The sequence below is a fragment of the Chinchilla lanigera genome, unplaced genomic scaffold (assembly GCF_000276665.1).
Source record: "Chinchilla lanigera isolate Chin_1 unplaced genomic scaffold, ChiLan1.0 scaffold00044, whole genome shotgun sequence".
Classification (NCBI taxonomy): Eukaryota; Metazoa; Chordata; class Mammalia; order Rodentia; family Chinchillidae; genus Chinchilla; species Chinchilla lanigera.
Genome location: NW_004955445.1, coordinates 7,093,938 through 7,120,502, shown reverse-complemented (window position 1 = coordinate 7,120,502; position 26,565 = coordinate 7,093,938). Strand labels below are relative to the sequence as shown.

General features: G+C 53.2%; 1 protein-coding gene across 1 annotated transcript in view; it reads right to left on the bottom strand.

Annotated features, from left to right (window-relative positions):
• Positions 1 to 26,565, bottom strand: part of Nfatc2 (nuclear factor of activated T-cells, cytoplasmic, calcineurin-dependent 2) — a gene marked incomplete at its 5' end in the record, with an annotated part of 117,324 nt that overhangs the window by 32,697 nt on the left and 58,062 nt on the right. Inside the window, 4 exon segments of the mRNA XM_005392294.2 lie at positions 973 to 1,662; positions 4,136 to 4,262; positions 4,698 to 4,753; positions 16,970 to 17,110. Coding sequence (XP_005392351.1) covers positions 973 to 1,662; positions 4,136 to 4,262; positions 4,698 to 4,753; positions 16,970 to 17,110 — 1,014 coding nt within the window.

The window sequence follows — 26,565 nt, the reverse complement described above, 5'->3', positions numbered from 1 at the left end:
AAGTCTTTACAAATACCCCCAAGCTGGAAACACTTCTGGTCCCAAGCACTTTGGAAAGGGGTGTTCAACTCCTGCCTGAGATGCTGCCGGCTTTGAAACTCGAGGCTGGGGCGGGCATCTGCCCGTCGGGGTTTCCTTCTCTTAAGAAACTCCCACCCCTTGCTTGCTTGTTTTCTGGAGCCCTCAAGAAAAGGCTGCTCGCCTGCCCGCTCCTCTCTGCCCTGCAGCTGTTCCTTGCTGATCTCAGGTGAGTCTGATCACCCCTGCTCCCCAGACCTAGATCAGAAGGTCACAGCGGCTCCAACAAGATGCATGCCGGCCACCCCTCGGGGCCTTCCTGCATCTTTCCCTGAGCCCGGCCACCCCTCCACTGGGCTCACTACAGCTGAAGCCCACTGCCACCCTGCCGTCAATGTGCTCTGTGTCCCTCCAGCCCACGGCAGGGAGCTGCTGCAAGCCCTATTCATGCTCCTGCGGACAGAGGCCTTTCAATGTGTGCACGCTCTCCTCCCCCCTCCCTCCTGCCCTCCCTCCTGCTCTCCCCGGAAAAGAGGGCTATGAAGTGGGGCTTTTCTCTACAGGAAGAGAGGAGGCTGGTTTTCCTTCCTTTTTGCTTTCCTGCCTTCGATCTAAATTTAGCAACTGGAACGAGGGTGGAAGCAGTGAGATGGACCCAGGTCATGGCCCAGGGGGACAACATGCCTATGGCCAGAATCGCCCTCTTTTGCTTTATCCACCCGGGTGCTACCAGGGGAGCTTCTAACACTGTAACCACCTACCCCCAAAGCTCCCGCTGGGAGATGTAGCTGCACAGCATCACAGGCTGTCTTATTCAAGTCCCTAAATTAAATGGGAACCCTGAGGACCAAGAGGTTGGGGAGTATACTGTACCGAAACCACTCCGTGAACTTCTGGGGGTTGGGGCGTTGGGGGCACCTTCCTTAGAGGCAATGAGAAAACGAAGCATCTTACCATCATCCAAGTAGGTCTGGTCCAAGTTCTGCTCCTGTTTAATTGTCACTCCTGCGGGCAGCACTTCCTTTTGGTCACTGACCGGGGGTCCGTTTTTGGCGGCCCTTTGGCTTGGGGTGTTTTGCTGCTGAATAACTGTGGGGTAGGAGCCCGGGCTTAGCCTCTGACCTTGACTGACCGGAGGCAGGCCAGGCCGGGCAGCTCCAGGCGCAAAATTCTCGCAGTACATGATGTGCTGGAACTCCTGGTGGCTCCCGCAGCGCAGCTGCTGGTTTGTGGGCGAGTAGTGGATGACCGGCGAGGCCTGCTGGTTGGCAGGCGTGGGGTGGAGCAGGGCTGGGTTCTGGCCCTGGGAGCCCGCGTGCACCAGCACGGAGCGGTGGGTGTCCGCAAGGGACAGGGGCGCGGCCATGAGGGCCGGCTGCTGGTAGCCCAGCAGGCTGGGACTCAGGCTCTTGCTCCGCTGGTAGAGGACGGCCGCTGGGTTCTGCTGCTGGTAGCGGGCGTCAGGGGACGGCAGCCCCGAGCGGAACTGCTGGCAGGGAGCCATGGTGGTCACAAGGCAGGAGGGGGACTCGGCCACCATCGGGTGCTGGGGGTAGTAAGGCTGGCTCCCCAGGCCTCCGTGGGCGGGGCTGCAGATCAAAGAGGGGTCATACTCATCGCTGGGCTCCGTCTTGATGGCTGGGACTGCGAGGAGAGAAAAGCACATGGTTGTACCAACCAGAGAGCCGCAGTGCTACAGAGGTTGGCGGGAGCGCGGCTTCGGGAGCCCAGAGGGCTGGGATCAAGTGGTTGGGCTCTGCCACTCATGACGGTTGGCCAAAAGGCTCCCTGTGCAATTGTCTGAAGCTGGAAACTTTACCCTGGCAATGACCAGAATTACAGGTTTTTCCAATACTGGAAAGGTGGCTGGTAGGCTTGACTTAGAAACTGCACAGCCTTATCTCCTGAGATGAAAGCTCAGAGAATACTCAAGACTGCCCCTCCCCTAGCCAGGTGGACGCATGGAATCACAGCACTCGAGGAGGCTGAGGCAGGAGGAGTGGAAGTTCGAGCCCAGCCTGAGCAGCTTAGCAACTTAGTAAGACCCTGTGTCAAAATAACAAAAAATTTTTCTAAAGTGGCTGGGGATGTAGCTCAGTTAAAGGGCCTACATTCAACCTTCAGAATCTCTCTCTCTCTCTTCTCCCGACCCTGGCAGTTCCCGTTTTATCCTCACTTCCCTTCATACTGCCTGTCACCATCTGAAACTCTGTCCCCACCTTCTAGATTGTTTCATTATTGAGCCCCTTCCTTCAGAACACCGGCTCCTTCAAGGGAAGGTTTTTGCTGGTCTTGTTCGGTCCTGGATCCTCTGAGCCCCGCACAGCAGCTGGTACTCAACTGATGCTCAGACTTTTTCGGACAATGGAACAAGCAGATAGCAACTGTCACCGTCTTCTGTTCTGCAGTACTTTGAGCGGAGGAGACCTCCTGGCTCAGGCGTCAGTTTTCCCACCTGTTACCTGGCAGTAACAATCACCCCACCCAGTGAGGGTATCGGGAAGATTAAATAAGACCCATGTGCAGGCCACAGAGCACAGCAACCAGCATACAGTCAGCGCTCAATACTTGCTGTTGCTGCTGTTGTCTTAGTGTCATTACTACTATGACTTGTGCTGCCCACCGCCACCCCTTTCTCCCCATACCCCCAGCACCGATCATCAGAGCTGCACCCCTCGGGCATCTTCGCTAAAGCATCAGCAGGATGGGAGCAGGAAGTGGGTCCCCTTTTCCTCTCCCCAGAGCACATGAACTGTGGTGACCCGACTGCAGCTGGGGTGGGCAGCGCAGCCTCCCCAGTGCCGGGGGTTGGCAGGAGGCAAGTAGGATGGCCTGCCTGACTCCAGCCACCAAAACCGACCATGTCTCAGGATGCCACTGGCGGCCCACATCTCAACCCCTGGCCCGGCGGGGGGCCTGAGGTTCTTGCCTGGGCCCTGTTCAGCTGGGCTTAGGGAGACCTTGTTACTACAGGCGAGAGGATAGCATGCCACAGAACACGATTAAAAACCTCCGCGTTCAAAGGGATCACTGGGCTGCAGTCCAGAGCTGCCCAGCTGGGCTCTCCCATAGTGCTGGGTCCTATGAAGCTGGGGCGGTCTGACCTCTGCTCCCGACAGCTTGGCACGTTATTCCTGGGACAGAGGTATCCTCACAGGGAGCGGCACAAACCTGCTGGGCAGCCCACCGAAGCCAAGCCCATGGAGGCCAGGTGGCCCCCGGGTTTAATGCTTCTGGCTCCCTCCAAGGCTCCAAATGACCCTGCCAGAGGACAAGACTGACGGCCTGGGTGGTACAAGTCCAGGATCACAGGCTTGCATCTTAGAAAGCGGTGGGCAGGTCTTTCTCAGCCTGAGTAGGGGAGGCCATGTCCCAAAGCACAGCCCAGAGAAGCATTTTTAAAAATTAAAATCACAGTTCTCTGGCTCTTCCTGTCCACCCATCATCCAACATATCAATAACATCAACACCATCTACTAGCAGAGGTCCCTCAGTTGGAAGGTCAGTTCCACATGAGCAGGGGAGTTTTATCTGTTTTGTCCGTAGCTGTATTAGCCAAGAATAGTGCCTTGCATCCAAGTATTTTCTGGATGGATGGATGGATGGATGGATGGATGGATGGATGGATGGATGAATAAAAACCCAATCATCACCCTTCTTGAGTGATGCAACTTTGTGAGAAAGAAGCCTCCTGGCCTGGCTATCCACCCGGTAACTCCAGCTGGCCACTGGGTGACCTCAAAGGGAGATCAACTAAAGATTCTACAGGGTTTTTTAGCGTACCCATCTTTGACCTCTAGCATTATCAAATCTAAGGACAGAAGTCATCTGCTTAGCAACCTGCTAATGTACCTATATGTGCCCCATCCCCTACAAAGGGAAAACTAATGACACCTCTAAGCAATATTACCATGCACCGTGCTAAGTATTTTATGTACATTTGATTTGCATAACTCTTGTAAGGAAGGTGCTATCCAATAGATGAGAACGCTGAGACTCAGAGAGGTTGAGTCAACTGCCTCAGACAGCCCAGCTGGGAGTAGAATTTGGAAGTCCTGAGGACCACACCTACACGCCACCTCTCAACCCGCAAGGGACATCGGCAAGGACTCCTTACCTGGTAGGTAGGTAAAGTGCTGAGGCTGACTTCGTTTCCTTTTTCCATTGATGACATAGAAATTCACCTTCACAGAGGTGCGGACGTGCTTGTTCCGATACTCAGGGATCTCAACAAAAAGCATGTTCTGGAAGGAAGGAATTGTCATGAACTTAACGGCAGCGATGCCTGCACTCCTGCCTGACCCTCAGCACAGCCAGCCGGCCCAGCTAAGGACAGGGAGTCGCGGCACATTCCCTGTATTTACAGGCAAAACTTGATTTAAGGGGAGTCTAACTTCTCAGCTGCAGCAAGGCAAGATGCTCTGTGAAAGGATTTCAAGATGCCACAATCACCAAGCAGAAGGCTTGGTACTCCATGAATGTGTAATTCACTTGCCCATGTAATACGCACTTACTGAGTACTGCACTTAGCGTTGGGTCCAGAACAGTAGGGGGGAGGGAAAGAAGGGAGAGGGAGGGGGGACAGAGAGAGGGGGTAAGGGAGGGAGGAGTGCAGACAAAGGAGACCGAGGCAGGGGCTCAAGAGCACACAGCTGACAGTCAACTCTCCCCGGGCTTACAGGCTGGCTCTTGTCTTTATCCACCGTGGCTTCCATCTCCCAGATTTGCTGCCCATCTAGAAAGCAAAAAGGGAGACACCGTGAAGCAGCTCTTAGAAACCAGACAAAAGGCAGGAACTGTGCAGCGTACGCTCATCTCGTTTACCTAGGGCATCATTCTGTGCGGGGTCCGCGTGTACAGAGCGTTATATTTACATTGACACATGTGGGCGCTGCTTTTTCCAAAAGGAAATGATGTTAACGGCACAAAAAGGAGGGATGTAAACAACAGAAAAATAAGAAAAAATAGAATAGAAATCGCTCCAAAGTCACCATCATTCTCTTTTCCTCTGTATCTGAATGTCTAATTCTTTGCTTTGTTTTGTTTTTAAGAAAGTGTCATTATACATTAAGCTTTCCTTAGCCAAAAGCTGTCCTCAAGGCTCTGCATATGCCAAGACTGTCCTGGCGCCTCACTCTGGGGCCCTGACTGTCCCAGACGTGCCTGCTCCTTTGTCTGGGAACGCAGGTGGCTTGGCTGTTCTGTCCTAATCTAGAGGGGAGCTGGTGACCTATGTGGCGTCCAGGCCCACGAGCCACCAGAGGGCACAGAAGCACCGCAGCCCACCCGCCACCTTTCCGGCAGCAGCCGGCCTGCGTCTCCTGTAAGTCCCCCCAACAACCGATGAGATTTTCTCAGCGGCCTATTCTCGTTCCCAGGAGCAGCCCGCTATTTATCCAGTCTGGGGCCAGGAAGTGAGGCCAAACAAAACTCTGCATTCGCAAACTGTTGATTTCTCTCACTGACCACCTACATGGGCTACTGGGCAGTTTTCGGCTGAAACAAATCGTTTCCACAAGGGTTTCCAGGGTGTTTTGTGGAACACTGATTCTGAAGGATATTAAATGGTTTTATGAGAAAGGGGAAAATTCTACAAGCTAGTAAGTGTTTGGAAACTGCGGAGTGAAAGTCACACGGGCTTTGTGACCGCAAGGCTCCTCAGGCGTCGGTGTGCTCACTGCCGAGGGGCCCGTCTTATATAGGTGAGGATGCCGGGCACACAGGAGCAAGCGCACTGGCCAGGTCACACTGCTTGCAGGCGGGGAAGCCAGACTTGAGCCTCGGTAGCTTGGCTTCAGAGCCCGTGTTCCTTATCCCACGACATGGCCCAGGTGGCTCTTCTGCCTGCCAAGTTCATCTTTTCTGGGCTGTAGCCTGAGCAAACAGGTCCTGCAGGCAGCACTTCCTTGGGGTGTCCCTGTGTAAGACAGGGCCAGCTACGCCTGTGGCCGCCCTGAACTCTGCAGGCCTGGGTGGGGAAAGAAGGCTGAGGGGTGCAGGAGAAAACACCTGCCACTCCAGCTTGCTCTCTCAGGTCTTCTGAGACGGGTGACAGTGACAGGGACTATAACCATTCACTGTCTCGGGCATGTTCTACCCCTTCCCCCTCTGCGTCCCCATTTCATTTATTTTGACTTTTTGAGACAGGGTCTCACTTTGTGGTACAGGCTGGCCTTGAGCTCACTGTGTAGCCCAGGTTGGCCTCAAATTCAAGAGGATCCTCCTGCCTCAGCCTCCAGAGTGCTGAGATTACAGGTGTGTGACACCTGGCTACTTGGCCAGTTTATTCCTGTGTACCCCAAACTCTGGAACAGAGAGCTCAGCTTTAAATTCGTGATTGCCTTCAACTAGCTGTGTGACCCTGAATAAGACACTGTAGCTTTCTCTGCCTTTTATCCAAAAATGACGCCTTCCCAGGGTAGATGTGAGGGTAAAATAAGACAACAGGCACACGCACTGTATCGATGCCTGACAGACACCGGCAAGGGCTGTCATTACAGCTAGCAACAACATATTACTTAAATACTGTCTTCTTTACTATCCTTCAGCATATATTCCATCACGTGTTCATGTCGAAAAGACAAGCACTTTTTAATCAGAAACTAATAAATATTCTCTGATTGCAATTACCCATCTTTCTGCCCACAGGTCTGGGCTGGAGGGAATTTACAAAGGGATGACATCTATTATGAGATAGCACTTGGTTTTCTTTGCTTTCAAGGAGCACCATTATCTTTTGAAAGACAGAGAAAACACTCACATGTGCCTTCACGGGAATGAGAGAGGGTATCCACACCACCATAAACCAGGGCTCTGCCTCCTTTCCTATCCCCTCTTGGGGTCAGCAGCTCCCTGGGCAGCCCGAGCACCCGGCCCGGTCTGTGCAGGCTCACACAGGCCCCACGCACACTTCCATCCGCCACAGGAAGTGAAAGCTGACCTCGACCGTCCTCCTTGATTTAGCGTCACACAGCATGGGGAACATACACTCAAGCAGCTGGGCTCTAAGGGAAGTGTGTGGTTTGCAAAAATGTCTCAAAGCCATTGGCCTGGGCTCCTCTCTCCTCCCTTCACCCCGAGCCCACTGGTACACACGTCCTGGGGGTCTGTCACTGGGAAGTCACAGAAGTTCAGCAGATGAGTCACGTTCCCTCCAGGTGGCGGGATTCAAAATGGACACTGGGAAGGTCCCCTCTGCCTGGCGCCGCTCAGCCCATGGTCAAGTCCTGCTGTCCCATGCTCTGCCTGTGTGTCCTCAGAGAAGTAGCTAAACCTCTATGCGCCTCGGTTTCCTCATCAGCAGTACTGTAAAGTTAACACGAACAGTGTGTGTGAAATGCTTAGTCAAAGGCCCAGGCCACTGTTAGTGCTGCCTTCCGTAGGCTCTCGTTCCTGTAGAATGCGGAGTCTCCAGGCCACCCTGGCCCAAGCACCCGGGGGTACTAAGGTTTCTTACTTCTTTGCATTACAGCCCTTGTTACAGGTAAGAAAATGGTTAAGGGAAGCATTCGTGGACAGAGAGCTGGGCGAATTACAGCTGGGAATGCAGATTACCAGTATTTCTGCCCTCAGGTCTGGGCTGGAGGGAAGTTACAAAGGGATAGTATCCATTACAGGATGGCACTCGGTTTCCTTTGCTTTCAAAAAGCACCATGATCTTTTAAAAAACAGAGAAAACATTCACACATGCCTTCACGGGGATGAATACAGATACAGATGCGGATGGTCACAGCAGCTCAGCCCTGAGGGTATACTCGGGCCGGGCATCACCCGCCTCCCAACCCTGTGGCGGGCCTGGGGTCTGGGTAGCCCTGCTTCCAGGAAGTAGCACTGAGGACCAAGGATGCTTCTCCTGCTTGAGGGTGAGCTGAAATGAAGGCCTTTGGTCTCCTGAGCAGATGTCCCGGCAAACTTCCCCTGTCCTAAATTAGCAAGGTCTGGCAGCCAGGATGAAGTCCCTTCCAAGTGTTAGTCAGAGGGGAGGAAAAGGGGGCCACGAGCTTTGAGAGAAGGGGCCCGGCTGGGAGCAGACAGAGCAAGACTAGACTCTGCAAGACAAAACTGGGTGGGGGAGACGGTCAGTCAACACCTCAGCCTGTGCTAACTTCGCCACAGCCACTGACGACGCGAGAAGCAAACCCGGCCGGGATGCGGGGAGGAGCAGCGTGACAGATGGATGGAGGTCCCTGTGACTCAGCTGGTTGTCTCTGCAGGCAGCTCTGGTGTACTAGGAAGGGATGAAACGGAGCACACGGCAAGCAGGAGGGCTGGTCGGGTGGGGCTGCGTCTTCGCAGGCGGCCTGGAGGAGCCAGGCCCGTGTCAGCACTTGCAGGACAAGCAAGGGCGCCTGCCGGAGGAAGGAGGAGCCGCGTCCACACTGGGGCTCTGAGCATGCCGCCAGGCCGGGAACATGGTGCAGAAACGAGTGTCAGATCACGTTAAGAAACTCTGCCTGACACTTCCCAGTCTGGGCTCTGCTTTCAAAGATCAGCTAAATAAAGATGGCTGAAGTCATTTTAATGTGCTCCTCACGGTGGCTAACTAGCAGGGAACCATGCACTCCCTAGAAGCACAGGTTCGAAAAGCCCAGCAGACTTGGGGAATTGGAATGTCCCCTTAGCCTGGGACCTCACCCATCTGAAATGGTAACCCTGCAGGAATGGACAAAAGAGATCCACAGAGGAAGCCACTTCCATCTCTTCTGGAAGGCTCCTCCCTGACCTCTCCACCACCCCGTTTTCCTCGCTGAAAGGACAGGCCATCCAGTCAAATTTGAATTTCGGGGCAATGCCTCTCTCCCGCCCCACCACTGCCTGACCATCCCTGTCTCCCGGGGTGGGGCTCGCTCACCTCCCAGGGCCCACTGCGCACCCCCTGCACCCAGCCCACCCTTCCTGCGACACCAGACCAATCCTAAAATATGAACCAGCTCATGCTGCGCCTCTGCTGAAAGCCTGCAGGACTGCCCGCAGCTTTGGGGAGGAACCGCGTACTCCTCGCCACGCCGGCAGAGCCCTGAGCAGCCAGCCCAGCCCCGCCCCGCACCCTCTCCAGGCTCATGGCCCACGGCTCAGCGGTGGTGCACCAGCTGCCCAGTCTGCTTTCGGTTCCTCCAGTGCCCCAAGCTTGTTCCCATGCTGTGACCTCGGCCTGGGCGGACCCTCCAGCCTACAGTGTTCTTTCTTCAATGGGCCCTGTGGTTCTTCTTTCCTGCTGTAGGGCTCTGCTCAGGGCCATCTCTTCTGGAAGGCTCCTCCCTGACCTCTCCACCACCCCGTTTTCCTCGCTGAAAGGACAGGCCATCCAGTCAAATTTGAATTTCGGGGAACAGTGAACCCCCAGGGATAGACTTAGACTGAAGCGAGGAGCCGCTCTCTGAAGTTCAGACTGCACGGGGTCTCCTATTCTCCGAGGGAGGGCAGGCCCATCATTCTCTGTCTGCCTGCCTGCCTGTCTGTCTGTCTCCTGTGACCTGGGTTCACCACCTGCGCAGCATCTCCCTCATCTGGAGGCGTCCTGCTCACCCATGAGTTTGAGACTGTCTGTAACCTCGTCTGTCATGTGTCCTGGGCCCGGTGCAGTACCGCGCAGGGCAGGTGCTCAGCACACGCCTGAGGACGAACATGGAAGCAGTGAGGTCTGAGTGAGTGGAACGAGGACAAGAGCCCTGGACACCAGGGGCAGCCCGGCTCATGCCGCAGCGGGCTTTCCTCGGCCCGGGGCCACCACCTGCCATGGTCCCCACACGCCTCAGCCATCACTTTGGGAACCAGGAAACTGGGGTTTGGGGCCCCGCCCTCTGCTGATGAGCTCCGACACCTCAAGGAAGTCTGTCAACCACACTGTGTGACTCAGCTTCCCCATCTGTAACTGGGGGAGGGAAGGAGGCCCCAGCGTCAGCAGTCAGAAAGTTCTGGGGTACAACGAGGAGAGATTCCCCTGGGCCTGAGGACAGTTCTCCCAGCTAGAGCCAGCACGGCCCTGTCTGCCAGACCCAAGCCAAATCTCCTGCACTCCCAGGGCACACAGGAGGCAGTGGACGTTTTCTGAGCACCTCAACATGCTTGAATCTTCGGTTCTCTCATCTCTCTGGCTTGCTAAAACACACTGATCCCAGTTTAAAGATGGGGACACTGAAGTCTCAAGGCACACAGTCTGAGGCTGACCCCGGGGTCAGGCCACACTTGCGGGATGGCCCCAAATCCAGCCTGCTGAGTGTGTGCCACGCCCAGGTTTCTGTCACCAAGGACCATGCCCGAGGGTAGACACACTCAAACTCAAGTTCCTTAGAAAACTCACTTCTCTGGAGCCCCTTTCCAAAGTCCCCAAACAAAAGGAGCTGCAGGACTCTGCCCCTGACAGGCGGAGGGGTCCAAGTTTGGGCAAATGATTTGTTCTTTGGAGATAAGCCCACTTCTTCCCTCTCCGGGGGGCTTCAGAGTGGCTGTCTAGCCTCTGTCTTTGAAGGAAACCTTCGTGTCCCAGGCAGGGGGCCGATGACACCGCGGTCCTGAGTCACTGAGGGCAAAGGTCACAGTGCCTTAGTCATGCCCCCACCCAGCCCGGAGCCTGACATTCCCAGAGGGAACCCGACCAGAGAGACTCCTGGACCAGGCCTTCTGTTCTGGGGTCACCCTAGTGACACCACACCCGGGGGAGAAGCAGGCTGTGTGTGTGCATGGGGGTGTGGGCGTGGTGGTGTACCCTCTATGGTGCGTCCAATTCTCCCAAGATACTAATTCATGGAAAAGTACTTACTTTGCAAAAATTCTTTAAAAATATTTTAAGCACATGCATTTCTATTTATTAAACAGTGCTCAAAATACAACCTTTGGGAACCTCCAAGTAATAAAATGACTCATGTCAGGACCCGATGACTCAGTGGGAAAGAGGGAATTCCACCACCCACGCCTCCTTTCTAAAAAAAATCAATTTGCCCTCCTGACAGGTGTTGGGAGCTTCTGCCATCAGACCTCGCCAAGAACACTGTCCAACAAAACAAAAACCCTCTTCAAACAATTTAGGTTTCAAAGCTGAGTAATCCAGTGTCAGCCGGTTTCCAGCCTACGCCCCCTTGGGACACAGAGAGCCAGGGAGCTCCTTGGCCAGGGCCGGGGCCTGAATTAAGAAGGATTTACCAGCTGAAAAATTCCAAAACCCTGTGTCATGTGGAGGAACCTTCCAAAACATTGGATCCCACCCAGGCGCGACGAGTCGCTCAGAGCCATGGCAACGCTGTTTCCGCTGCCACATCACTTTTATTTTGGTGTCCTTAGATTTTTTCCTGTTTTGCAATGTTTTGCTGGGACCCCCAACTCCGCCAGTGGCCCAGCGGCCGGAGGCCAGCGTTCCCAGCTGAAGTGGAGAACAACAGCCTGGGCTGCCCAGTGCGAACTCTGCCTGGAAAGTTATGCATTTTTTACATTGCAGAGACCATAAATGGCTTTTCAGCAATTACTGAGAATGATAAATAGGAAAGCCCCTGATTGTTCTGTCGGCTTCTCTTTGACACCACTACCGCAATTACTCCAGAGGTGAAGGAAATGCTGTCCTGGGGTCCCAGCTCGGTCACCAGCTGTGGCCTGAGCCAGGGCCCCTGGTTTGACCTCCCTGAGCCTCAGTTCCCTCATCTGTAAAATGGGGATAATGCCATCTGCCTGTGAAGGTCAGAGTGACAGTGTTACCTTTGTTTAACGCAACGCATGAGTACCCGCTACGCACAGGAGCTGCTCCAGCAGGAGACAGAGTCTGCTCTCGAGGAACCAAGAGCTGCACGTGGGAGACCAGCCAGAAGACGAGTCCACACACAGACAGGACCACTGTGCTGACGCCCCCAAGAAAACCCCGAGCAGTGACGGACAGGAGGCCACAGGCCATGCGGAGGTTGAGCGACCCGGGTACAATGGTCAAGAGGGCCCAGCAGACAGAGACCCCTGAGCCGAGCTCTGCAGGGACCAGAAGGAGGCAGACTGGTAGAGAAACGGTGGGAAACTGTTCTGAGCAAACGGCAACAGCAAAGGTCCTGAGGCAGAAGCGAGAGTGGGGTGTTGAGGACGGAACAAGGACAGGTAGCACCGCAGAAGCAAGGGAGACGCTAAAAACACGGAGGTAGGAGAGAGAGGTAAGGACTGAGCCACAGAGGTTCTTTGAAGTCATGAAAATAACTAAAAATAGGAATAAAAACAATATAAAATCGTTATTATTATTGCTGCTATAAATAAGATGCCATTTTCCAAAACACCAAGCTTTGCTAACTTAAGCAACACCACACCGCCCCCTCCCCTGCCTTCCCACCTTCTCCAGTTTGTCATCTTGCTGGAGTGGAAAGTGCCGATCCCGTTTTAGCTGAAGGCTATAAAAAGCACGCTGGAGCTGATGGTGCTGAAGACCACAGCCAGGCTAAGATTAGCCTGGGAGGCTGTCACCTTTTCTTAATGAGAGCAGCAGCTGGGATTCCCCTTCCTTGGAAAACTCCAGCTGTTCCACCCGCCCGCAGCGCCCCAGCCAGCCAAGGTGTCCATGGAGATGGGTACTGGGATGAGTTTTGGAAAAAAGAAGTTGAGCAACAGGGATTCCCCCTGCCGGAGGTGGCTGGGCTGGGGCTGGAGCTCCTGGGGTCAAAAAGGCAGCCCAGCGCCCTGCAAGTTCAAGGGGGCCCCTCTCTGTCTGGGCTCTGGGGCACCAGGCACCCCACACAAGCAGCCCTCCACTGCTGTGGGGACCCCAGTGTCCCAGATGCTCCCGGTCTCTGCCATCAACCCAGGGACAGCACTGTCGTGGGATCCCTCAGGCAGCCAGGACCCTCTCACCGCCTGTGGCATACGGCACAATTCCAGGGAGGGTCGCCAGCACCACGAAATAGTTCCAAGCCAGGGCTCAGGGAAGCCGAAGGGTCTTCGGACACACGAGCCTGGCTCTAAACCTTTTCAGGGCAGAACAGCTAAGAGTGCAGGGTGCAGACTCTGGAGCCAGCCTTCCTGGAGTTAAATATCACTGCCATTACTAGCTGTGTGACACTCACTAAGTTCCTTAACCTCTCCTTGCTTAAGAGTCCCATCAGCAAAACTGGGAGACAAATAGCTTATTTTGGAGTACCGTCAGAGGAGTGAGATTAGTTAACATACACAGAGCACATAGAACAAGGCTTGGCCCATAGTTTATTTTACTTTTTTTCGTTGTTTTTTAACCTTTTGGTTCCATGAGGTAAACTCTTACTGGTTTTTGCCCTTTCACAGCCAAAGAGTAACAATAATAATAAAATCTGACATACTGAGCATTACCAGTACGCTACGCGCTGTGCACAGACCTGAGCAGGACGACCCCGTGACACAGCCTCACCTGCCCAGAGCAGGAAGTCACCTGCATTTGGTAAAGGAGGGGATGCTGGCCCAGACAGGTGTGGTGACCTACCTGGTGTCACCCAGCTACTAAATGCGGATGGAGAGCTCAACCCGGGGCATCTGACCTCAGAGCCTGGGCCTGTCACCCTGTGCTTTATGGTCCCCAACATTTGCCTGGCCTGCAGCTGGGGAGCGTGTGTGACCCTCAGGAAGTCTCTGGCCAGAGCAGGATTACCCTGGAGGACCACAGTGCTGACACCTAATGTGTACTGAGCGTGTGGTGTGATCCATGGACACAGCACCTGTAGGCCCAGGACAGGGGCTGCTGTCCTCTTCCACAGAGAAGAGACTGGGGCCCACGGAGGCAGAACACAGGTACCATCTGCGGGTACCATCTGCGGGTGGGGCCTGACCTCCCCGTTTCCCGGATATAAACATGTGGTTTCTGCAAAACCAAGAGAATGGAACGGAGAGAGTAAACACATCATCCATCATCCATCCATCACCCATCCATCACCATCGATCCATCCATCATCCATCCATCTATCATCCATCTATCCATCACCCATCCATCATCCATCCATCCATCCCACATCCATCACCCATCCATCTATCTATCATCCATCTATCCATCATCCATCCATCACCCATCCATCACCATCGATCCATCCATCATCCATCCATCTATCATCCATCTATCCATCACCCATCCATCATCCATCTACCCATCATCACACATCCATCACCCATCCATCCATCATCCATCATCCATCTATCCATCATCTATCCATCAGCCATCCATCATCTATCCATCACCCATCTATCACCCATCCATCATCCATAGATCCATCCATCATCCATCCATTCATCCATCCATTCATCCATCAACCCTCCATTACACATCCATCAATCCATCCATCACCCCTCTACCCGTCTCGCATCCATCCATCCATCTATCCATCCACCCAGCACCCATCCTTCTATCAGCTATCCACCCATCATCCATCCATCCATCCACCCACTTATTCATTCAACAAATACTCTTATCAACTCCCTGCTATGGCTTCAAAGTCACTGAGCTCCCAGGACACTACAACTCAGATGACACTGAGTTCCACGAGGAACTTGGCAGGGCCCATTTCAAGTTATTCCCTACATGGTCCACAGCACAGAGGTTCTGTCAACCTAAACATGAGTGACAGAATGCTCATGTCTGCTTGGCATGTTCCCCTCTGTCTATAAGGTGCTTTAAAGCCACATTCTTCTTGTCAGTCAGCAGAAAGCCAGTGGGATGGGTTCCTAGTAAAACAAATGCCTCTCCTAGCTGCAGAGGTTGATCTACTCGGTCATTTACATTTCATGTCCCTCTCCTGCTCAAGAACCCACTAGGACTCCCTATTACCTGACCTAGCCTCAGACCAAACCCAGACATGTCTCTACCTGGCACTGGAAGACTTCTTGTTCTGGTCTCTGCCTAACTCACCTAGATATTTCCCAGCATTCACCAGCCTCATAGAAAAGGGAATGGTTACAGAAAGCACCATAAGCCATATCAGGCAAAGCGTCTGTTTAAAATCAAGTTCTCAGAAATATAAAACACCTAAAAAACGTCCATGATTTAAAAAAAAAAAATTAAAACTACATATATGAAAATCTCTCCACATAAACAGAAACCACCCAGCAGACAGAGCGCCATGGTTGTGGGGTCACCACTGGAGGCGAAGCAGGATGGGAGTGTCCTGATCAAGGGGGAGGTTTCAAGGTGCCCCAAAGTAGAGCTTTCCCTCTGCTCTCCCCACCCCTCTTCTTGCGCACCAGCGGGGACTCGGCCCCTCCCACCCCGGGCACCCTTGGTGACGAGAAGACCCTTCTGGTCATCGTGATTTGGCACCTTGTGGGGAGAAGACAGGGAGCTGCTGATCCACCTCACTGCACGGGTCGCCCCACGACAGATGTCCACCCATAGTGTCAGCAGTTACACAGGACCACAGGCTCTTGCCCAAGTGGCTCAGCTGTCTCCAGTTCCTCCTCCAACCCGCTCCTGCTCACACTGCACTCCTGTCAGTGACCTCAGGCTTCTTGGTGTGCGTGACATTTGCTCTGCTGACCTCCCTGATGTCCCACACTTGGCCTCCAGGACCCGGCTTCCAGGTCCTCCTCTTGCCAGGACAATTCTTCGGGTGCTGATGGGTGACGAGGCGCCCAGCATCCCGTTGGCCACGCTTCCTCCCCACGCTGGAGGCTACTCTGGGAGGCCAGAGGCTGTCCCTGAATTTAACTCAGTGTGGACAGCTCCCAAGGAGACGTTGAGGCCAGGACCTGCCTCCTTCATCTGGACCCTGTGGCCAGGCCCTGATGGACTTCCTGTCTTCCAGTGGTAACACCAAGGCTCATCCGGGAAGGTCCCTAAGCATGGCAGACACAACGCTCCCACTTCCAGAGAGAATGCACATGCCGCCCAGCCTTGTCTCCAGCCAACCACTGCTCAGCACACATCTCAGCCAGCACGGCGCACACGCAGACAGCACAGCCTCCTTCCTCGGCACCCCCAGAAAGATAACAGCCACTTACTGAGCACTTCCGGTACATGGCTAACACACAAGGACATTAGACCGTGCACAGCAGAGAAATACAGAGTATAAATGAATACCAATTCCACAAAGATATTTTTTAATTAAAAAAAAAGACAAGACCTATTTGGAATAGGACAGAACTGCTCCTGATACGGTGGAAGGTTTAGTGTGCACGTTTCTGGAAGATAATTTAGCAATATGTACTTAAAGCCCTCAAAATGATCATCCAAAATTCCACTGCTAGGAGTCAATCCCAAATAAACACAAAAAGGTACACCCCCAGATCTGAGCATAAGTAGGTCAGCACGTTCCCACTAGCTTGAACCACCGGTGGTACAGGCATGACTGTCCTATCAGGTGGCTTGAACCACTGATGCTACGATTGGATCTAATCACTTTTATCCACCTTTATACTGATAACATTAATAAAAAGCTGCTTGACGGGACAGACATGCATATGCTACTGGTAGTACCAGCTGCCTGACAGCAAGACATACAAATTATGGCCAGTGGTGAACATGTTACTTAGTCTTAGCAGTATAAGAAAATTAATTATAATACTACTTATAATAAAGTATAAGTAGACAGTGTACACTGGTTTATAATACACCTGAGTGCTGTCACAGTTGCTCCACATATATGACTCATTGATCTTCGTGACAACTGTCAGCTAAGAACTCTTGCTATTGTTCTACTCATGAGGAAACTGAGGTACAGAAAGGCAATCTGCTTAAGATCACAGGACACACAAGAAGCACAGCTGGCATTTGAGCCGGTGAACACACAGGCTCAATCACCTTGTTACTCTGCTTCTCACCTTTGTAATAGAAAAAAAGCTTTTAAAAGTTTGTTTCTTGATGCAGTAAAACACCACAGCACACCCACGCGTTGGCGAGCCGCGTCCTCACAACCCCTGGAGAAAGTGAGCAAAAACGGCGGGGTGGGACACTCTGCACAATGGCTCTACTGCTGCACAGGAAGAGAGAGAGCCACTCTTGCACGGCTGCGAAGGACAAAGAGCTCGGAAAGCTACTGACCTGTGGTCTTCTCGGTGAACACGACTTTGGACTCGGCCGTGAAGTTCTGGCCCGTGAGGATCATCTGCTGGCCCCCATAGACCAGGCAGCTGTCAATGTCCTGCCTTTCCACCATGGGCAGCTCGTGGGCAGACCGCTGGGCTGTGGGCGAGAGGACAAGAGGTCACTGTGACAGGGAGACATCTGCTCACCGGGGGCAGGCTGATTCCACGGTAGCAATGAGATACAACATGCGTTGTCACCTGCTGTCACCACAGACGGGGAAGCACCACCCCTGACAACTGCAGACTCTAAATATTATGTTTTTGTAAAAGTGCTGCAGTGGCTTGAGCCGCCTTCCTTCTAACTGCATGCTTTGTTTTCATGAATCCAGGGACACACGCCCATGCTTAGGGGGAAGGGAATGAGAATTTGACCTCTTCTTTTATGAGGGATGAGCAAATCGACCTTCCCGTCGGGGCGCTCTTTTGTAAAGTTCCTCTCTCCTGCTCCATCTTTAGGCCAAACGCAAGACCATCCTGTACACTGACCTTGGGATTCCAGTCCTGAGAGACGTGGCTGCAATCCCCTTGGGACGCATGTGTGATTCTTAACATGGTCTGTGGGACAGCTAGGGTCCACCCCACGGGCAGCTCTAGAACCTCCCCTGCTCACGCTGCTCCTGCAACACTTCCAAAACTTTCTCAGGGTCTCTCATGCACGCAGAACATGGCCCGTGCCGAGCAGCTGCACTTCCTCAGAGAAACGTTCACCTCAGATATACTGCGGGGAGCTTCTCTTGCCTCATAGTGTATCTCTCCTCTCACTAGAACATGGATGGATGGGCGGACAGATGGACGACGGTGCAGATGCACTGGGATGACTCACAACACATCTATTTGCTTACATCCATAATGAATGAAAGGAGGAGGAACAGGACAGACCTACACTAATTACTGAACCAAAATAATATGCATGAACGCTCACAGTAACCCTGTGAGGAAGGAAATATTAACACTATTCACATTTGACCAGGAAGAAACCTAAACCTAAGCAAAGTCAAGTAGCCCATCACTTGGCCAAGCGGCGTAAGGTGAGGCTCAGACCTGAGCCCTTATGAGCAGGCTTGTCTGGCCCCAGAGTCCAGTCTCAGAGCCCCCTCCCACTAGCCACTGGTCGCCAGGGAAGGCAAGTGACAAACAGGTCCCAGCCACAGCCCAGGTCCCACCTCCAGCCTCCGCCTCCGCAGGCCCTGCCTCCCGGCGTGGGCCCAGAGACTGGCCCTCCCCCTGTGAGTCAGCCCCGGCTCTTGGCTCCCCTCCTGGAGCTCGGAGAACCCGGCACACGGCCAGCCCTTTCCGTGCCAGGGGCCTGCGGACCTCCCTATCCGGGAGCTGAGGCAGCAGCCGCTTGAGACCCAAGGCCCAAGCTCAACCCTTCCCTCCGAGTAGCAAGCATCCCCTTCCCTCTGCCTGGGGCTGCCAGGCCAGGGACGGAGATGGAGCAGGCTGATGGGTCAGGGATGCAGTCGGCAGTATTTCTGGAGTCTGTCCTGCACCCGCCAGTGGCGTCCTGACACTTGGCGTTGGACGCATAACCCAGCCACTCCAGCTTTCTTTCCCAGAGCCCGGCCTGCCAGCACTCTTCCGAGGGGCTGCCGGCTGGAGGACGTCTTAAAAGGCCTCTCAGCAGAAGCTGCTAATTTCTCCCACATGGGCTCAGTTATTAATCCTTTCTTTCAATATTGGACTTTTGTGATGACTGCCTAATTGAGCTGCCACAAATGGAGATTTACTAGCAGTGAAAACAGCAGCCCCGGGGCCTGGCTTTTAAGATTTGCCTTTGATGGAGTTGGGGGCTGCGGGGGCTTCTGGCGCTGGGGATGGGCAGGGAGGTGGCAAGAGCCACCCCTCCCATTTTACAGGTGGAAAACCTGAGTCATTGCTACTGGGTGAGCCAGCCAAGGGCCCGCAGCCAGCCCTGCCGGACTGGACGGCTGAGAGCTTGGCGCTGGGTGGGAGCCTGGCCCGGAGGGCGGCTGGTGAATCACTGTGCATTGTGTGAACACAACTCGTCTATTTCCTGAAGCAATCTCTTCGCTTCTCCTTGCAAAGCCCCACGGTCTTAAGCAACCCACTGATGACTGTAGCCAGTGCCGCACTGCCGGCCTCCTTATCTGCAGGGAAACATTTTTTTAAGTGAAAATTTACAGAGAGAATGGGAGTCCGGGACAGCTTCCAACCAGCTTATCTCGTCCTGAAGCTCAAAGCACCGCCGGGGCAGCCGGACTGAGTGGGAAATGCGGAGCCTCAGGCCTTTCCAGACCTCCGGCTCCCAGGTCTGAGGTCCAACAGGGAACCGAGCAGCAGCCCTGCTCAGCTCCAGCTGCAGACAGGACCAGCCTGAGAGGTAGAAGGCTGTGGTACCAAGGCCTTGCTTCCACAGCAACCTGGGCACCAACTCCAATGGCCATTCTTTATTGTCAGGGCCTCTGGCATCTAGTGACAACCCTCAGCTGTGACAACCAAAAATATCTGCAAAAATGGCTGGATGTCCCCTAGTAAGGAAAGACACAAAATGGTCCCTACTTGACAGCAACTGTTCCAGAGATTCTGACTTAAACAGTCTGAGGATAGGACCGCAGCGTGACTCCAGGGACCACGGCCAGTTTGGTACCACTTGTGGTAGCACTGCTGCCAGACCATGCACTGCAGGATGCTGGGAGCAGCAGCAGGGTGCACACACAGTCATAAAAGCCAGGGTTATGAGTCCTGCATCTGTCACCCCCTGGTGTGTGACCCTGGACAAATCACTCTCTGAGTCCCAGCGGCTCCTCTGTCAAATTGTAACAGTCTCTGGTCTTACAGATCTGCATCATACAGTACCAGAGATCACACACATAAAAACATGGACAGGAGCAGAACTCAGTTGGTAAAATAGCTAATGTCAACTCAGAAGTCCAGGGACAGATGTGTGGACAAAGGTGGTACACTCATACAGAATATTTCCAACCACAAAAAGCAACGAAGTGCTAGTACTTTGAAAACATCCTGATAAATGGAAGGAGTATAGCACCTGGCTGGCAAGGACAAGATCCTGAGTTCGATTCCCAGTACCAAAAAACTTTTGAGCCGGGTGTGGTGGCACATGCCTGTAATCCCAGCACTCAGGAGGCTGAGGCAAGAGGATTGTTGCGAGTTCGAGACCAGCCTGGGCTACAAAGTGAGCTCAAGGCCAGCCTGAACTGCATAGCAAGACCCTGTCTCAAAAAGACAAAAAAATAAATAAATAAAATGGAAGGAATCAGTCACATAAACACTGTACCATCCCATTTATATGGCGTGTCCAACAGGCAGATGCATAAAGCAGATGGATAGTTCCAGGGACTGGGGAGAGAGGGGAATCAGGAGGGACTGATAATGTGTGTAAGATTTCTTTTCACGGTGATGGAAAAGTCTCAGAACTAGCGAGAGTTGTGCTTGTTTAGGCAGCATATATAGAGAACTAGCTAGAGTTGGTAGCTGTAAATACTATGAATGCGATTAATGCCCCTAACACTTTTAAGACAGTAAACTGTGGTTAAGTGGTACGTTCAGTGTTGTGTGTATTCGGACACAACGAAAGTATCTGACATAAGACAAAACCACAGCCTACGCCTAGAGCTCACAAAGCACTCAAGAAACTGCAGTCTGGGGCTGGGGATTTAGCTCAGTGGCAAAGTGCCTGCCTGGCAAGCACAAGGTCGTGAGTTCGATTCCTGGTACCGGAAGAAAAACAAAAAAAACAAACGAAGAAACTGCAGTCTGCACCATCATGAACCATCTGACACCGGAAGTCCCGTCAGCAGGTTAGTGACACCCAGAGCTGCAGCATCCGGAGTGTTAGCTACGTCATCAAGCCTGGGCGGCCATGTCCACATGCTCATACAGACTACTTCTGGGGCCACTGTGGTTCTTGATGGATCCTGAGCTTTCACCGAGGTTTCTTGGTCTTACAACTCCCGACTGCCAGACTTTCCAAGGTGTAGCTCTCCAGAACTGCAGCAGTCTCCTACTTGGGGCAAGTGCTTTAACGCAGCCCAAGCCACATACAGTACACTGATGCCACCCCACCCCCAATTACACACCCACCGTTTCCTGAGTTGCTTAGGCAGGGGCCAGAGATTTGCATTTTGACAATCTCTCCAGGTGACCTGTTACACTCACTTATTTAAGAGCTGAGTTCCGCTGGTCAGAGGCCACCTGAGGATGGGGGAACTCCTCCCGGGGAGGCCCCAGTCCTCAGAGAACCCAGGGCCCAGGGATCCAATTAGCCTCTGAAAGAGGAACTGGGGAGAGGCAAACAGCAACCAAGACCTCCAGGGCCCTGTCTCTGTCTGATGCAACTTCCACCACCTATGGCTGCTGCGGGGCGGAGCCCAGGGCCTAAGCGAGGGCTCTCAGGAGGCCACTGGGCTCCGGGCCTCTGCAGCGCTCCACTCCGTCAGCCCCAGCAACTCCACTCAGCTTCCTGTTCACTTGGAGTGTCCAGGCCAGCCACACTCCCAGCCCACAATTTTCTAACCAAAGCTGGCCTAGGCTTAAGCAATCCTTGGGAGCCTGGCCTGGGTGAGACGACCCCTACCCCTGCAGAAGCTTCAGGGTGGCTGTAGCAAAGCGGCTTCCCCAGCTTCACTGCTGCTCCGGCCCCTGGCACGTTGTAAAGTGGCTCCAGGCTTTCGTGTTTCGTGCGCTCTGAACTCCTAGGTGCTGTGGGTTAAACCTGCCTGTGTTTCCTCTCGGCGCTGTGCACGGAGCAGATAGTGCGGCTCAGCTCCACCAGGGAGATGCACTGGCCGGGCCTGCAGCTGCACCTGTGCACGCCTGGAAATGGGATGCTGTCTGCAGTTCACCCTGTCACACAGCTGGGGGAAAGGCTGGCTGGGAAAAGTCCTCTCTGCAGAGGGGCCGGTTCTGTCAACACCACAGAAACTACCTCAGATCCCCGGCACATGATCACTGTTTTGTTTCTATTATAAAACGCACACCTCATGAGGCGATGTAAGGTGGTAGGCAAATGTAAGAGTACTGCAGTGTGACTGCCCAAGTTCAAAGTCCAGCTCAGTGCCATCCTAGCGCTGGGAATTTGGAAAAGTGACGTCATCTCTCCGCGCCTGTGCTGTCACCTATACAATGGAAATAATCACAGCACCAACTTCACAGGGCGGTTTCCAGATTAACTGAGTGGAGGCACGGGGAGTGCATGGCACCGTATCGGGGCTCTGTGAGTGGTAGTTATGTTTGTTTGTTTGTTTGTTTGTTTTTTTGCTACACTTCAAGAGACCACAAGGCAAGAAGGACCACCATTCTGTAGTCTAGGGTGCAAGCTTTCCCGAGGACATGCAGCTGTGTAAGAGCTCACAGCTCACAGCTCCGCGAGGCAGACAGGTGGGACTGGGGCCCAGACTACGGGACCCCACCCCTGAATTACACCTGGCGCAGGATGCTGCAGGAAAGGGAGGGAGAGAGGTCCCTCCCCGTAGGCCTCAACTGGCCCACACACTGGCCAGCCGGCCACCGCGCTCCTGCTGCTGCTGAGAGCCCTGCTCATCTCGGTGTCAAGTCCTGTCCTTGGCTATGAGCCCAGCTTGGCCCCAGGAGGAGCCCAGGGCAGTGCCAGCAGATGCCCTCGGCCTCCTGTCTGGCCACTCCTGGTCAGCCTGGGAGCTGAGGGGACAGAGGGACTCTATCTCCCTGACAGTGGCTGGCCCTACTCGCCACTTCTGTGATGAGTTGCCCATACTCACAGCACCAGGGTGGATGGAGCTGGTGTGGGGGACCAGCGCCCGGCTGTGGGCTCAGGGAGGCTCAGCCTCCTACAGAATCGCTCTCCAAACAAGTGAATCTCGTCTCAGCCCACGCGGGTGGCCCCAGGGACAGGACAGGAGGTACTGTTCTCTCCTAAGCAGTTCATTGCTCCGCCACACCAATGTGCTCACAGGTGCCCCCTCTGGAATGTTCTCAGGTACCTCGTGTATGTAATAGAACCCTCCTGAGGGCCACACGAATCCCTGATTGACTGCCTGACTCCCTGGCCCCTGAGGGACCCAGGCAGCCTAGACAGTGGAGAGAGCTCAGCTTCGTGCCCTGCTCTGTCCTCCCTGCGGCCTTTCCGAGCCTTACCGGCTAGCGACACACTCACAGGGCAGCACTCCGTGTCCCAGTCCCTGGCACATGTCCGAGCCAGGCAGAGGTCTCTCCATGGTCTTTTCTGCATGAGTACACTGAGGGGCCTTCCAGATGGGCCTTCGGAGGGGGACAGGAGGGGAAAGGAGGCTGCGGGCCTGCTGCCGGTGTTCAACACCAGGGAATCTGGCCTTGCCTGCTCTGGCATGACTGGCTTAGTACAGGGCCAGCCAGAGCCACATCCATCAGCAGAAAAACCACCTGGGCCTGGGCTCCCCAGCCACTTTCCCCACAGGCACTGTCCGCCACACACACCCCGGCTACCATCCTACACCCTGATGACCACCTCAGCCCCTCCTGGGGGTGCAGCTTCCTGCTGGTTCACTGCCACCATCCAGTGTCGCTAACCTCCCACACCCACTTGGCCGTGGTCCCCCACCATGACAGGTGGCAGCCAGAGAATCAAGAAGTCTGCTCTGCAGAGCTACGAGGAGGGCCATGGTCATGCAAATGAGGTCAGTCCACAGCGGGCCACCCTAACAGAGGCACGTGGGGTCACCTGCCGTAATCGTAGCCAGCAGTGACTGCTTGACATTCACACACTTCATCCCCACACCAACAGGGAGGGACAGTTATTACCCCCATTCCACAGATGAGGAAACTGAGCACAGAATGTTAAATAACTTCCCAAGGACTAAGTGGCAGAGGTAGGATTTGAACCTGGGTCGCTGGCTCCAGAGCCCAAACTCCTAACTGCTGCTCCCCATAATGAGATGCAGTTGCTCCTGATGTTTCTGAAATGTGGCTTCTCGGTCACTGCTCACAAGACTCCTTCCACAGCAGAGACTGACAGAGGCCTAGCCAGTGTGACCTCTGCCCAAAGTCCAAATTTCATCTAAGACTTCCTGCTACAGGACCTGGAGGGAGACCCTGAGCTGCTGTCTGATTTACAACCAGAAGACATGACCCCCTTGTGTTTCCGCCCCAAATTAGTCTGTCACTTCTGATGTAGCTTAGTCCTGCAGGCCTGGGATCCAGCAGGATGTGGACAGCACAACTGGCTTAGTTGTGTGACCAGAAGTTATTTGTGTACCTTTTCTGTGCTTGTTTTCCCATCTGCAAAATGGGAACAGACACCAAATTCATGGTGCTCTTTCAGGATTCAGCAACACAGAAAATGCCTGACGAAAGTAGGTGACAGATCAACTCTGACATTTTCCTCCATCTGTCCCTGTCCTGTCCCTCTCATCTCTTTTCTTCTCTGTTTGGCCTTTAAGTGTTTATTGGTATCTATTTGTGCTAGGCTAAATGAGCTTTAAACTAGAAATTATTTCATACCAGTCCCCTACGGAGAAGCCGAGGCTTCCTAGTTCACCTAGAATTAAATCCAGAGTCTCCCGCTGGTCTGAGACCTCACACCCCATCTCTGCCCCTATTTACTCCACGGTCTTCATGGCCACCTCTCTGTTCCCAAGCTTATCCCTGCCCCAGCGGCTTTGCACTTGCTGTTCCCTCTCCATAGACAGCACTCCAAGTGGCGAAAGTCACCTCTCTCAAGAGTCCTCCTCCCATCTGCACAACTAGTGTTGATTCCCTACCCCAGGCCACCAACACATGGTCCCTGCCATTTCATGATAACACGCTCCTCTGCTGCAAATGCTCTTGGTCTGTTAGTCTGTTTCCCCAACTAGAATGTGACCTCCCTGAGGGCAGCGACAGTATTTTGTTCACTTACCTCCAGCGCCCTACGGTGCACATCACTCTTAGCCTACTTTTAATAGAAAGACTGAGTTCTAGGAAGTCCTGAGCATGGTGCAGAAGCAGCAGCTGAACAAGACAGGCATTTCTGCCTTACAAAGCAAGACAGCATGCCACTCCGCTCCCACCCATTTTGAGGGTTCCCCTGAAGAGCATCACCATCTCCCAGACCAAGGTGAGTGAGAAGATGTAAGGGAAGGAATAGCGGAAGCAAGAAGCTCTTGGTTTCCACAAAAGACACAGAGAATGACTGCACATCCACGCCAGCGAGGGGCAAATCTGGCCCTACCTCACACCGCACACCAAACTGCTTGGAGACGGATCGCATCTCTGAGCACCAATGCTTCTGTGAGAATATCTTTGCCACATTCAGAGTGCACTAAGACCAAGAGGGTGACAAAGGACCAATTCGGCTTCACCAAAATACAGATGCTCACAAAAATACATCATTTAGAAAATAAATAGGTAAGTTGCACAGGGGGAAAATATTCATAATATACATCTATATATACCTACATCTATCTCTCTCTATATATATATCTATATAGATAGATAGATAGATAGATAGATATCTGACAAAGGACTCATAACTAGAAGGTATTTTAAAACTGCTTGGGAGCTGGGGATATAGCTCAGTGACACAGCACCTGCCCGGCAAGTGCAAGGTCCTGAGTTTGATTCCCAGTACCAAAACAAACAAACAAACAAACAAAAAAACAAAAAAAAAAACCCTGCTATATATTAACAAAAAAGTACGTATAACCTAATAAAAAAAATGAGCAAAAGATTTCAACACCCTGCCCCAGAGATGATGCATAAACAGGTAACAAGCTCATAAATAGAAGCTCAGCATCATTAGTCATCAAGGAAATGCAAGTTAAAACCACAATGAGATCCTATTTTACACTCATAGAATGGCTAGAATTAGAAAGACTGACAATGCCATTTACTGGTGAGGATGTGGAGCAACTAGCTGGGGGCAACTTTCACGCAGCGTGTAAAATGGTGTAGAAAACACATCAAAGAAAACATGCACTTTTTTACCCTAGGACCAAATGACTCCACTGCTGGGTTTTCCCCCAACAGAAATGGAAGCCTGGATCCAGAAAAGGACTGGAACAAGACCTTCACAGCAGCCTTATCTAAATTACCCAAACCCCGGGGATAAACCAAATTTTTAATACAATAACCAAACAACTGTTGCAGTCCCACCATCGAGTGGTGCTCGCTGGTAACCAAGAATGAACTCCGGAACCGAGCGGCAGCAGCAGTGATGGATCCCAAAAACAAGACACTGAGCAGAAACAGCAGGACCAGGGGCTGGGGATTTAGCTCAGCGGCAAAGTGCCTGCCCGGCAAGCGCAAGGTCGTGAGTTCGGTTCCTGGTACCGGAGAAAAACCACACACACACACACAAAAAAAAAAAGAAACAGCAGAATCGATGGGAACACCGCACTCTCTAATTCCATTCTAGGATGAGGAGCGCCCATCAGTGGTGACGGAAATCAGGACAGGGGTCCCCTCTGTGCAATTATGGGGAGCTACTGGTGGGAGGGACCCCGGGGAACCTACAGGAATGAAAGGAAGCCCGTATTTGCAAGTGACAACTGCACATGCAATTGGCAAAACTGAGAGCGCTGGCTGAACACTTCCAATCTGCACAGTCTACACGGTCCGAATTGTACCTCAGTAAAC